The 12,909-nt window shown below is 45.7% G+C and overlaps 1 protein-coding gene across 3 annotated transcripts in view; it reads right to left on the reverse strand.

The window, feature by feature from the left end:
* Window positions 1-6,852: 6,852 nt before the first annotated feature.
* Prss35 (serine protease 35) overlaps window positions 6,853-12,909 on the reverse strand; it is a 10,349-nt gene continuing 4,292 nt past the window's right edge. For 2 of the 3 annotated variants that reach the window (XM_023711968.1, XM_023711969.1), the window contains exon 2: window positions 6,853-9,185. In XM_023711968.1, coding sequence (XP_023567736.1) covers window positions 7,919-9,166 — 1,248 coding nt within the window. In that variant the 5' untranslated portion in view covers window positions 9,167-9,185 and the 3' untranslated portion in view covers window positions 6,853-7,918. The remainder of the gene's footprint in view (window positions 9,186-12,909) is intronic. The other variant, XM_004628303.2, reaches the window with a different exon arrangement.

Here is a 12,909-nt window from a genome sequence, read left to right on the forward strand (position 1 = left end):
GCATTAAAATAGTACTTCATAATAGTATTTCTTAATAACTCACGGTCACCAGGAACACTGAATGCGCTTTGAAATTTAGTTAGTGCGGCGTCTGTTCCACATGAAACACATCTGTTCAAACAGAGCAGGCCGACGCGCCACCAGCTGGGAAACCGCGTCTGGGCCAAGCAGGGCAGCCACCAGCGCAGAGGTTCAGCTCCATTTTCTGGAACCTTCTTCATCACAGTTCCCAATATCTAATGGCAGCTTTTAAGAACATAAATAAATGATGATAATGCGTGCTTCTGCAGTGGCATAATTGGAAGTGTTTCTACTTAGAAATCAACAGTTTGAGGAATGAACTGTGTATTGGCAGTGATGGTTTTAATCAAGAAATATTTAATGATGAATTACCCTGATTTGAAAGGTGCTGGTAAAGATAAAAATACCTAGAGTTAACAGCATGGTGCAGGCTGTGGCCACCAAAGTCTGAGAATGGATAATTTTGAGCAAGTCCGTGTCACCAAAACTATAGCATGGAACAGCAGCAAGGTCTGCAGGCAGCGACCCCACAGAGGAGCAGGGCCGGCTCCTTATTGGATGAGAAGAAAATCACCTGATGATTTTACTCTGTTGCTAAAACAGTATTTAACACTAGATTTGCCTTCAGACAGACTACATCCTTGTGGCTCATCTCTCCTCAGATGCAGGGAGTATCTTTGCAGTATGTTAGCTGATTTCATAATTCCTAATGGTATTTTTTTTTTCTTTTGCTACGAGGTCTTGCTACACAGTTTGGACTCATAGTGATCCTCCTGTCTCAGCCTCCCCAGCGTTGCAGTTACAGGCATGTGCTACCAGGCCCGGTTTCAGGACTGGCATGGAGTGCCTTGGGTTCAAGAAATTAAATCTTACAGTCTGAAAAGCTCTATGATGTCCCTAAGAAAGCTAAAGCTATTTTTAAAATCATCTGTAGGTTGGGACATGTGGATTGTAAAACTGTTGAAAAACAGGAGGGTCGGCAAGATAGCTCAGCAGATTAAAGTGCCTGCTGAGGAAGAGCACATGGGCCCGAGGTTGATCACGGGCCTGCCGTGCTGTCCTGCCCCCGGAGCGTGCTGAGATGGCCATTGAGACTAGGCATGGTGGCGCACACCTGTAATCCCCGCTCTTGGGAGGCTGTAAACAGGCAGATCACTACAAGTCCGATCTAGTTGTGAGACCCTGAACACCCTGTAGACCCTTCCCTAAAACACAAACAATAAAAAATAAAAAAATTAAACAGGAGATGGAATTGTGATCATGTATGTAACATTTCACCTGTGAATTTGTCAAATTTTTAGAAATTCTCTCACATCTGTCAAGAAAAATGAGCGTCGAAGCTAAGTTGTAAGAACATTCCATTTAGAGAAGAAAAAGGGGTATGGGTGCTATTTGTCGGAACAAAGTGTAGTGATGACTTACTGGTTGTGTGTTAATGATTTAGGCATAGAACCGCATCGATTTTTTAAACTTTATAGTCACTGCTTTCTTCAGGTATGGGCATTCTCAGCCTTCTCACTTGTATATAGCACTGCTTAATGTGTGAGTCTAAAAGTGACCTCGTAACCTTCTCAAGCCTAGCTTTTCTGTCTGGACTGTGGTCTTACCCCGTCACCTCCCCAGCCAGGGCTCTGGGTGGCATGTCCCCTGAACTCTTTGTCTCCTGCATTCAGTAGCCAGAGTTTACTACACATTCAGCTATTCGCATGTTTCACAGACGCCCTCTCCTGCACTTCCCACAGCCGTTTCTTAGCACCCATCAGCCTCTCTGTTGGGCCCTTTGAGATCTGTAGCCACGCTCACCCCATCCCGCCTCAGCGGTGCTGCCCGAGGGTTTCCTCTCAAAATCCCACTTGACTGTGTTACACTGACCTAAGAACTTGCGTCAGAGTCTGCGTGTTGAGGGAGTCCGTTCAAGGCCCTCCCTAACCCAGTGCAGTGCTGGCAAAGCTGTGGCATTCCTGCAGCAGTGAGCGCACAGAGCCCTCTGTCCGCGCACAAGCTAAGCCGCCCAGTGGCCAAGCATGGGATAACAGTGTTTGCTAACCTAACTCAGTATTGAGGTTTACTTGCAGGCTTGGCACTTGACGATAAATAAGTTGGTTTGGCCTTGCAGTTTGGACACTCTGTCTCTAAAAGGTTTGCCGTCACTAACCTAGTGCGAATCTAACTTGGAAGCCTCGTTTCTTGCCGTCCTTTACTACGAGGGGGCAGTAACTTCCTGTAGCAGCAACTTCAAGATGTTTAACATTCTGTGTAATGTCACCCATTCGCAGCTTTCTACAGGGTATTTCTTGTAAGGGTTCATTCTGCTGCCCTCTGATGGGGTAGCAAGCTGTAGCTCATCCTTGCAAACCCACCCGTCCCCTCTTCTGGGGACCTAACTCCTCATCACACCTGCCCATCTTGGTCGGCCTGACCCACTTCTCTGTATGCCTTACACCAAGGAACCTTGTAAATACTTACTTTGTCCAAACGTGTGTGCATCTGACTTCCTTCCTAAACTGTGAACTCTTTGAGAACAAGTAGAATGTAGAATTTAAATCTGTATCTTGGTGCCTGAGGTTGAACTCAATAGAAGTTTGTTGGACTATATCTATCTAATCTACATTGTGGATAGATTATAATTAAAAAGCAAATACAGTATCTAATTTCTAGGACATAAACAAGATTGGATATGTCATTGACTTATAAGATAAACATATTTAGGTGTTCTGTAATTTTACTCATCTATCACAGAAGTATTAGGATGTTACCACTGAAATGTATTTCGTTTATATAAATACTGGAAAGAGTAGTCTCCGTGTATTTGATGGCTTACACTGCCAATCTTTTCTCCAAACTATTTGAAATAGTTTACAAGAAAAAAAGGTGAAATAACAGAAGAGCATCAGACCTAGAAGAAAAAGACAATCATCACTGGTCACAGAGGAAGCTGTGGGAGGTTGCGAGGATTACTTACTTAGAAAAAATAGCCTGTGACAACAATCTGCCAAGCTGTAGCTGATCATTGCTGTGGTACTTCGGCTCATGCACCTAATTCTTTCTGTGATTCCGGTTGCTTAAGTTGTAGAACCAATTCTGCTTCCAGAATCATGGAAAGAATTAAGGCCATGAACCCAGGTCCCCCTGTAATTACCTGGAGACCTTAATCAAATGAAGGTTTGTGAGCTCCGCTCAGATTACAGGGCCAGTCTTGGTGGGGTGCTGGCAACTGGCTTCCTAAACTAATGCTCTCCATTGATGGCGAACCTACGGCACGTGTGCGGCAGCAGGCCACCTGTTGTCATGGGTTGCTTCTCCAGCCCTGCTCGACAGCATGTCTGCAACAGCCACATTTGGAAGTCACTAGGTGGAGGGAAACCCCTACAGTATCCTCGGTTCCCTGGGCTCGAGGTATGTGGCACCGTTTCAGTATTACACGCGGTTCTCCGAAAGAGAATGCTTAAATAAGAATGAGAAGCCCAGAGTATTCTGCCTAAGAGCTGAGAAAGTTGGTCGTCACGAAAAGGTGGTCCTGTGGTGTTGAGATGTGTGGCTTCCCACCAGAAGCCCAGCTGTAGTTTGGAGGCAAACGTGCTGCTATTGGTGGGTCAGTTACTCTCAGGACATCCGTCCACAGAGCCACGCTGCTCTGAAGTGGCACAGCTGCTCACTGGTGGGTACAGTCAACGTGTCACTTATTTTCCAGACCACAAACCCATTTCAGTAAATGTTCTACATGCAGTAGCAGAATACTAGATGCATTTCTGTCTCAAAAATGCTGCACTTCTACTTTTAGGAAATGACAATAAAATTAAGCATACTCTAATTTTTTAAATAAAAAATAACATTTTGTAGATATTATAAAGAAAATGGCCTAACAATGGGGTCTTCTATGCTTATGAACTAGAAATTTCTCTAAAGAACTGAACCACATTATTTTTAAGGAACAATTGTGTCCTCCTCAACCTTCGCTCTGATATGTCCTAGTATGCTTTTTTTCTTCTATTCTCTGGTTTATGTTGATTTGTGATCTGAAGTCTGGGTTTAGAGTAGTTTAAATTATAAATAAAGCAAATACTATAACAAAGCAAAATGTTGAAGTTCCCATCACCCAGTGGAGGAGAGCGGCCAGTAAAGGAAAGATGCCTAGCGCCGCAAGAAGCTTTCATTTATTACCTTCTAGAAAGAGGAGCTAGATTACCCAGCATGGCCTTGAACTGCTGAGCTTCTATCTCTGCAATTAAAAATATTAGTTTACAAATAAGAGTAGAAGTTAGTCACTGCCTGCGGTATACACCTCTGTCCCAGCACTCTGGGGACCTGAGGCAGGAGGATTGCAAGCATGGGCAATTGAGCAACTTAGTAAAACCTTATTTCAAAAGATAAAGAGGATTGGGGATGTAGCTCAATTTCCAGTACTGAAAAACAATAAAATTATTGAGGCATGGGGCATGTGACTATAGTCCCAGCTACTTACAAGGCTGAAGTAGAATTATTTGATACCTTGAGTGTTGAGGCCAGCCTAGTAACTTAGAAAGACCTCACCTTAAAAATCTAAGGGTAAAGTTCTACCCCTAACTCCGAGCTTGGTTTGTTTGTTTGTATTTTAGGGAAGGGTCTACAGGGTGTTCAGGGTCTCACTACTAGATCAGACTCATAGTGATCCACCTGTTTACAGCCTCCCAAGAGCTGGGATTACAGGCCTAAGCCACCACACCCAGTCTCATTTGCTGACTCAGCATGCCTGGGGTGGGGGCCAGAATGACAGGCCTTGGGATCAGATCCCCAGCCCCTGCACCTGCTTGCAGGTGCTTTAATCCACTGAGCTATTTGGCCGGCCCTCAGAGCTTGGTTATTGCCATGATCCAGAAACTGCCCTACCCCATTCATACATTGATGTCCGGCCCCCACAGTAACGAGATTAAGAGCTGGGACCTCAGGAAGTTACTAGGTTCAGAGTGAGTCCCCACTTACATTTAGGATGATTTCCCTGACAGAGGGGCTCGAGGGGGTTTCTCAGCTCCCACCACAGGCAGTCGTCATGTGTGAAGCACAGGCCCTCAACGGACCCACCTCAGCTGCCCCCTGCGCCTGGGGCTTCCCAGCCTCGAGAGCTGCGCGCAGTCGGTTTCTACAGTTTATTAATTCGCAGGCTAAGGTCATTTTACTGCTGCCCAAAAGGACTAAGACAGTCATACACACACTTAATCTTTCTCAAAATGAGCTAAGAAGCCTATTAAAAGGGATAAAGAATGTTAAAATTGCTTCTGCCCACACATATTCACCTGAGTAAGACAGAGAAGAGAGAGAGAGAGAGAGAGAGAGAGAGAGAGAGAGAGAGAGAGAGAGAAAAGAGAAAGAAAAGAAAAAAGGAAGGAAGGTCATTTAGGTAAAAGGAAAAATAAAACTCCCCAATCTTAAACCTTACTTATTTTGTGAAGTTACTTGGATTAAGCTGGCGGCAAGACTGTCAAAGCAGCAAGTGCGCTGGGCTACCCTTCGGACCCAGCAGCACTGAGTGTGGGACGGTGGTCAGCTCAGTGACCAGGTACTTTCAAATCCAAGGAGCATAGCAAAATGTGTGTGAAACAAGACCTTCTGGTTAATACAGTACACTGTAGTGGTCCTAATTAGGTCGTGCAAGATTTATGATTCTTTTAGTAAAGACAAGAACATGAGCGAATCAACATAACTTCTGCAATTAAGTGAACAAAATTTTGTATTTTTGAAAAGTGCATTGAAAAAGAAAGCCTGTTGGTATGTCTGACCCCAGGTCCAGGGGAGGCTGAGGCAGAAGGATCACAAAGTTGGGGGGAGCCTGGAATACATAGTAAGAGCTTGTCTAGAAGTTTGTGGGCTTATGATTTAAAGGATATTTGCAGTAAGCACACTGTTATTCTGAATTTACTCAAATCCCACAAATTATATGAAGACTCTAACATGAAGATGGTGTGTATGTGTTTATAAGTAGGTGCATTTGCACAATTCACCTGAAATATTTTGCTTGCAATGATCCTATAACTGTTTCTAAAAAAACAAAAAAAAACTCCAACCAAAACTTTTGTGTCAGTAGCTCTATTACACAAGAACCGAGGCTAAAATACTGGCCAGTGAGATCTGCTCAGAATAAAGCAGAATCACTTCTTGAATTAATTACTACTTGCTAAGACACTTTAAAACATATACAGATACAGTAAGAGTTATAACTGATTTAAGAATTTTTATTGAATTAAACTCAGTTACAAAAGAATATTCATTATATTGAATTTCAGCTATTTTGGGGCACTTTATAAAATCACTTGTGATAATCTAATGAAGTACTCCTTTACATACTAATCAAGGATGCAATCTCTCATCTTAGGATATATCTAAAAGAGCATCATTGAAATAAATTTGTCCTCCAGCAATCAGATTTAGGTGCGTCTTGAGAGAAAGGCATGTGTCTGAGAAGAGCTGACCAAGAACTAGGCCTGTAATTCCTGAATTTAGGGTGTGCTAGATCACAGGACAATAAAACTCTTAAAGCATAATGCCCCAACCTAACTCCATTTTATAGCTGTTCAGCAAACATTGGCTGAATTCATGACATATACACTGATGTCCACTCTGGATTTTGCCTCAGGACGGCAGCTAAACTCTCCCTGCCTGTGCCACAGGCTAGTGAGGAAAGGGGTGCAGCCGTGGCCCCTAATGAAGATAGCCAGAATTTCCTTTTGAAAGTTCTACTTGTAGGAGGCCATGGTGTCGCACGCCTGGAATCCCAGCCCTGGGGAGGCTGAGGCGGGAGGATTCTGGCAAGTTGGAGGCCAGCCTGGGCTACATAATGAGTTCAAGGCCAGCCTAAGTTGCATAACAAGATACTGTCTTTAAAAAAATTCTGTTTGTAAGTTATAAAATACTTAGTAAAGGACACATCTAAAATTACTAATCAGAAATTGACCCCAAAAATGTATTCTAAGATCCTATTAAGAAAGTTTCATTTGGAGCACTTTTCTGGCCAGTCGGAGGCCCTGAGTTTGATCCCAGCACAGATGGTGGAGGGGTGGAGGGGACATGAAAGGAAGAAAAGAAAAACTTGGTCAAGGGGGGAAAGCCCTCTTTGAAAGAAATTACAAAATTCCTTACCTTAGAAATATAGCACCTTGGTTATCAATACATGATCTTTTGTGAAGTCTCTTCCCTACACCTACACAAAAAGTTCATATTTTGAGTTTTAAATAAAAGCTTGACACTTTAAAATGTCTCATTTATGTCTGAGCTAATTTTTTTCATAGAACAAAGTATCCCATTTTAAATAGATGCTGCAGTTTCTCTTGTTTAAAGCAGTAGTTTGCCATTTCCTCTGATGTGTAGTTCTTTAAAACAAAATCAAAAACCTGTATTTCTCCGACCCAAGAGAAAACCAACCACGGCGGGCCTGAGCTGCCTGGCTCCATCGGAAAGCAAGGCACACTGCAAGCCTTCCTCGCCTCCTGAATGGAGTTGCATCGCTATTTTTTGTATATGCAGTTTCACATTTTATGCCCAGCTAGTACCCTATTAGAGGCTTCTTAGAAGTCCAGTAAGAAGTCATGTGTCATGGTAGCAGTATGGAGTCTTAAAGCGTGCCTAGCTTCTAGGAAGATAAAGGGCTACACAAATCTTGCAAACAAAACTTACCACTGTGTAGAGCCTATATGCCGCATTGAAGAGTTCATCCGCTGTTTCAATACCTGTATCTAAACATTTTTTTGGTACCTAAACACTTCAGATTGTGCGAAAATAGCCTAATTTTGACCAGTAAATTTGGGAAAATGTTGAAATGCTGCTGAGAGACTGCAGCCCAGGCAGAACTGGGAGGTGGCCTCCTGAATCATCAGAACAGTCCTCTGGCTGGCTTCTGGCTTCAGCCCCCGCGGAACCTCCTGCAGCCTCAGTCGTAAGCACAGTCAGCCCCCGTGCCGTGGACCCAGAGGCAGAGCTGGGCGTACTTGAGGGGCGTGATGCGCACGGCCACGTTGTAGTCCTGCTGCCCGCCGTGCACGTCCACCCACTGGTGGCCTGAGTAGACCGCGATCACCCTGCGCTTCCACTTCTTGCTGGCGGGCTCCTTCAGACGCAGATAGACCCCAGAGCCGGTGGAGCCCGACTCGGCGTCGCAGTACTGGTAGAGGAGATCGCTGGACTCGTCGGACACGCTGCAAAACCGGTAGACCAGCTGATCGGCCCTGTCCTTATCAAAGCCGGAGAAGTGGATCATCCCGCCGGGCACCTTCTTGATGGCCGGACTGATGCCCAGCTCCATGAAGGTCTTCCTCTGCGCGCGCTTCAGCTCCAGGAGAGCATAGTCATAGCCCAGGGCAGGGTCCCCGCTGTCTCCTCTGGCCCAGCCTTTCGGGATGTAGGTTCTTTTGACCCGGGTCCACTGGAAGGTGGGCCTCCCCTCTGCTCCTCTCCAACGCCCCCCAGAGCCCTTTTTTCGTCTTGCGCCCTGAGCTCTCTCCTGCAGACTCTCTCTGATGCTATCTCTTTGGTCGCCATCATTCGCTTCCCTCTTGTTCCTCTTGGAGCCTCTGCGCTTCCTGCCACCGCCTTTCTTTCTCATCTTCAGCAGCCCTACTCTTAGCTTCTTGCTCCCTTTCACGTAGTCCTTGCCATCGTGGACGCAGTGGGCGGCTGTCAGGACGTGCGTGGGCGAAATGAGGACGCCGCTGCAGCCGGTGGAGAGCTTCACGGCGGTGCTGAAGGGGAAGTTGGTGAGGAACCTCGCGTCCAGGATGCTGAACCTGCTGTCCGTGCCGTACACCTGTCTCCTGCTCCTCCTCCTCGGGGGCGCCCCTGCCGCCGTGCCATTCCGAGTGGGCTCCACGACCAAGCCTTGAACCTTCACCCTGGTCAGGGTGCGGGTGCCGTTCTCAAAGACCGTCTCGTAGGAGAGAGAATCCTCCAGCTCAGAAAGGCTGGGAGCCGGCTGCTCCTTCTGACACTCGATGCCACACATTCTGCTTGGCAGAACCTTGGCATCTCCCTCAAACCAGGGGCTGGCGAGGGGGAAAGTGCCTTCCCTCACCACCTGCGGAACTTCCCTCACGCGCCACGTCAAATCCTGCGCCACTTCCAATCCATCAAGGAAAGTCCAGCCGGGGGTGAAGAGCACCAGCCAAAGGAGCAGATTTTCCATCTTGTTCTTCTGTTCTGTCCTTAAAAATAAAAAGAGAGAGAGAGGAGCTTTACAGTGTTTCATTTGTAAATGTTACCTATTTCATTTAAGCTTTGAGCCTGAAAGTAGCCTAACCACAAATAGGAATTCTTATTTTTCACCCTCCTCAGATTTTACTGAGATTAAACAACGTGCTAAGCGGGTGCAGGTGACCTCGGAGCCATTCACTGTTCTCTACCCAGCTTTTGCTCCACCAGTCCTAACCCCTCTGCTGATGCCAGGGTTATGTTCTTTTCTCCCCCAGTCGTTCCAGATAATTTATAGAGCTATCAACATCTGTGCTGCAATCTCCTCATACCTCTTAGCTGTTTAAAACCAAGATGACTGTTTACTATGCAAACCATTGAACTAGGGTATGGATCTTAAATCTAGAATTTCCCATACTCTTTACCAAATAAAACATGTACCTTTCACTATAATTCTGAAGACCTTTAAGAAAAACCCACCAGAGTTCAACTGTATTCAAGTACAATTTCATTTGTTCAGAGTATGATGCACTGATTTTTTTCAATCTATTATCTCACCAAAGGACTGGACAAAAACTTGAAACTTTTAATCCCATCTCTCCCTTGTAAATTACACTTGATACAAAGCAACAAATGCACAGGGGAACACTCGCTCAGCGCATGCTCAGGTAATCATCCTTGGGGCAGGTAAGGGTTGTGGTCAGCTATGATCCCAGCGCTCTGGAGCAGAGGCAGGGGAATGGCAAGTTTAGTCCTAGCTGCGCATTTTAGTAAGATAACAATATAAATAAAAAGGGTTGGGGTGTAGCTCAGTGTGAAGATCCTGGCTTCATTCTCCAGTGAGAGAAAGGGGGCCATGTTTGAAGCCCAAATTTTGCTTGTCTGCCCAAAGAATACATGAGACCAGCATTTCTCAGACTGGCCTCAGTGTCAGCAACTGCAGTACCACTTGAGATTCTGGGAAAAGCACTCATTATCAGAGCCCACCCGACACCTACAGCTAGAAGGCAGGTCCACCCTGCTATGTTCTAACTGACTTCCCAGAGGATCCTAACACTCAAGAAAGTTTCCAATCCACTGTGGCAGCCCAGGTCCTGGCGTAGCAGCTTGACCTCTACCCTAAAGGGAAGCCTTGCCGGAGACGAGTGCTTAACGGGGTTTCAAATAACATTGGCTCATCTTTATGTACAAAAGACATTGCTTCTGGCTCTCTTCTTTCACCATGTTGGCAAATGATAATATCAAATGGCTCAAGCTTTAACAAATACAACATAACTTTTGTATAGTGGTTTAATACACCGAGCAAGAATCACATTGAGTGGGCTTCTCTGCAGCGCCTCCAACCCCCAGTGCCCCACTGCAGGGTATGGCAGGAAGGAGGCCGTGCCCACATTTATCCTTGTGCATGGCACGGGCAGAGAGCTTTGTAATAGGACCTCTGCATCACAGTAATAAGAGGATAGTACTTTAGTTAGCCTGTCTAATTTGGTCTGTAATTTAAAAGTGGACAAGTGTTTAAGGACGCTTTCCTTTGGAAAATCTAACTTTGCCTTGTGGTAAAATGTCAGTGTAAATGATAGCTCTTCCTGATGGCCCAATCCTGCCGGCAGCGCAGGGGCTCTGAGCACCCACGCCCATCATCCAAGGAACACTGACTCCCTGAACTCGAGACGTGGGCCTGACTCAGGACGCAGCCATAGTGTTCTGGAAGCTGTCCCAGGCCGTGGCTTCCTCTGTCCCCACCCATTTTTCTGTTTTCTAGCTGTTACTGCCTACCATCACTTTTCAGGTGTCTTGAACTTGGGGCTGCAAATTCCAATGTCAGTTAATCAAAGTGAGGTTGCACCCGTCGCTCTCCGCGGTGTCTGCGAACTGCGAGCATGTGCCTGACCGGGGGAAGGTCCCGGAGAGAAACCCTGGAATGCCTGTGGGTGTGAGGTGCTCTCCCTGGTGGCGCAGACGCAGTCACTACCAGTGCCCAGCCTGTTGATAGAAATGAGCACATGCAACTAGAGGGGCAGTGTGCTAATTACTCTTCCACTGCCTGTTATATTTTCTCAGGAAGATTGCTCTTAGCATTCAGAACAGCTGTACATTTAGAGCTGCATTAGGGTTACAAGTGGAGGAAGATTTGCGTGCAGGGTGGGGCCCATCTTTGCACTAATTGGGTGTTGGACTTTGTTTGGTTTTTGCTCGATGAATAAGTTTATTGGTCTTTATCTGAAACATCTTCATAGAAATTTGGTTTAACTCTCAGCAGCCCGCTCCTGAGCTCTGAGCAAGCTTGCCTTCTTTTGAGCTACCTAATCTTTCTACTGGGCACAGGACATTTTGGGATGGTTGTGCCTCTTCTTTTTAATTTCTCTCTTTGGCTTCTTTTCGTAGACTGATTCCCTCGTACAGCAGCATGAGCTTTCTTATACATCTCCTCCATCATGTCTGGAGTTACATTGTTCTTTATGCACTGAGAGAACTGTCTCTTGGAAGCACCTTCATCTTCTTCCATTAGGTAGCGCATATAGTCTGCGACATTCTGACCCATGATGTGCTTCCGATGTACTTCTGCGCTGAACTCCTTGCTTTCAGAATCATAACCAGAGAATTGTTTGGTGCTGTGAGGGACAGACAAGCCTCCATCCACAGCACCCTTTAGGGCTGCAAAAGCTTCATTGCCAGTTGTAGTTCTGGTGAGGCCTGCATCCAGGTAGCAGGTGAAGGCACCAGGTTTGGCAGCAAAGCTTTCCACATTGTATTCATCTCCATTTACCTCCACCTGGCCTTCATAGACTTATCCACTCCACACCTACTGAGAAGCCTGCAGGCCGGCAGCAGGCCAGTACAATACGCTGCAGCATAATTTGTTAGGCCAATTTTCACACCGTATTTTGGTAGTTCGTGTGCATATGCTACGCACACTATCATATCCCCTTCAACATGGGCATAAGCAATCTGATGAATGATATCTCTATTAGTTACATGAACTATCATCCTTATTTAGGCATGTTGTACTCATTTTTGTCCTGTATTACCAAGTGTTTCCTAGCATAGTCATCTGTTTTACCCTCTCATCGTCTTCTAAACTTCACTTGGTATCTCTTAAAGTAGGCCTTATTCTTGACAACCTTAACAAAACCCAGCCTGTGTAATATAGACCTGTGTCCACGGCTCTGCACGGACCTGCAGGCCCAGAAGCACCACAGGGGGAAAAGGGCCAGAACTCATGCGCAGGTGCAGTGTCAGTGAATGACTCTGGTAGCTCGCTCATTTTCCAGCTTTCACTTTCCTCATCAGCAAAGCAGGGATTAAAGCAGAGTCTACCTCCAAATGCTACTGTAAAGTTCCATGAGATAATAGAAGCACAGGACACCGAGCCCACAGCGCAGTAAGCAGTCGGTGCACGTGTTCTCATTATTACTCTAATGGGGGAATTAACAGCACTTTAAATGTGTTTATGAGCCAAAGATAGACAGCATTTGGTTCCTAAATAGACAAATTTACAGTCAAATATTTTTATTTCAAGATAGTTTCAGGGTAATGAAGAGATGGAAGGAGGGAAAGGAAGAGGAGAGGAAGGGACCAGGAAGGGAAGGAAACACTAATTAAGGTGCGCTAGGCCCACGAACCAATCCCAGGATGAACGTGACCACTGTGTACTGCAAACACAATGGTAAATACAAATGGTAAGAAAGAGTTTCCATGGGCTGGTGTGATGGCTCAGTGGTCTAAAGCACCTACTTA

The sequence above is a fragment of the Octodon degus genome, unplaced genomic scaffold (genome assembly GCF_000260255.1).
Source record: "Octodon degus isolate 3935 unplaced genomic scaffold, OctDeg1.0 scaffold00022, whole genome shotgun sequence".
NCBI classification, from domain to species: Eukaryota; Metazoa; Chordata; class Mammalia; order Rodentia; family Octodontidae; genus Octodon; species Octodon degus.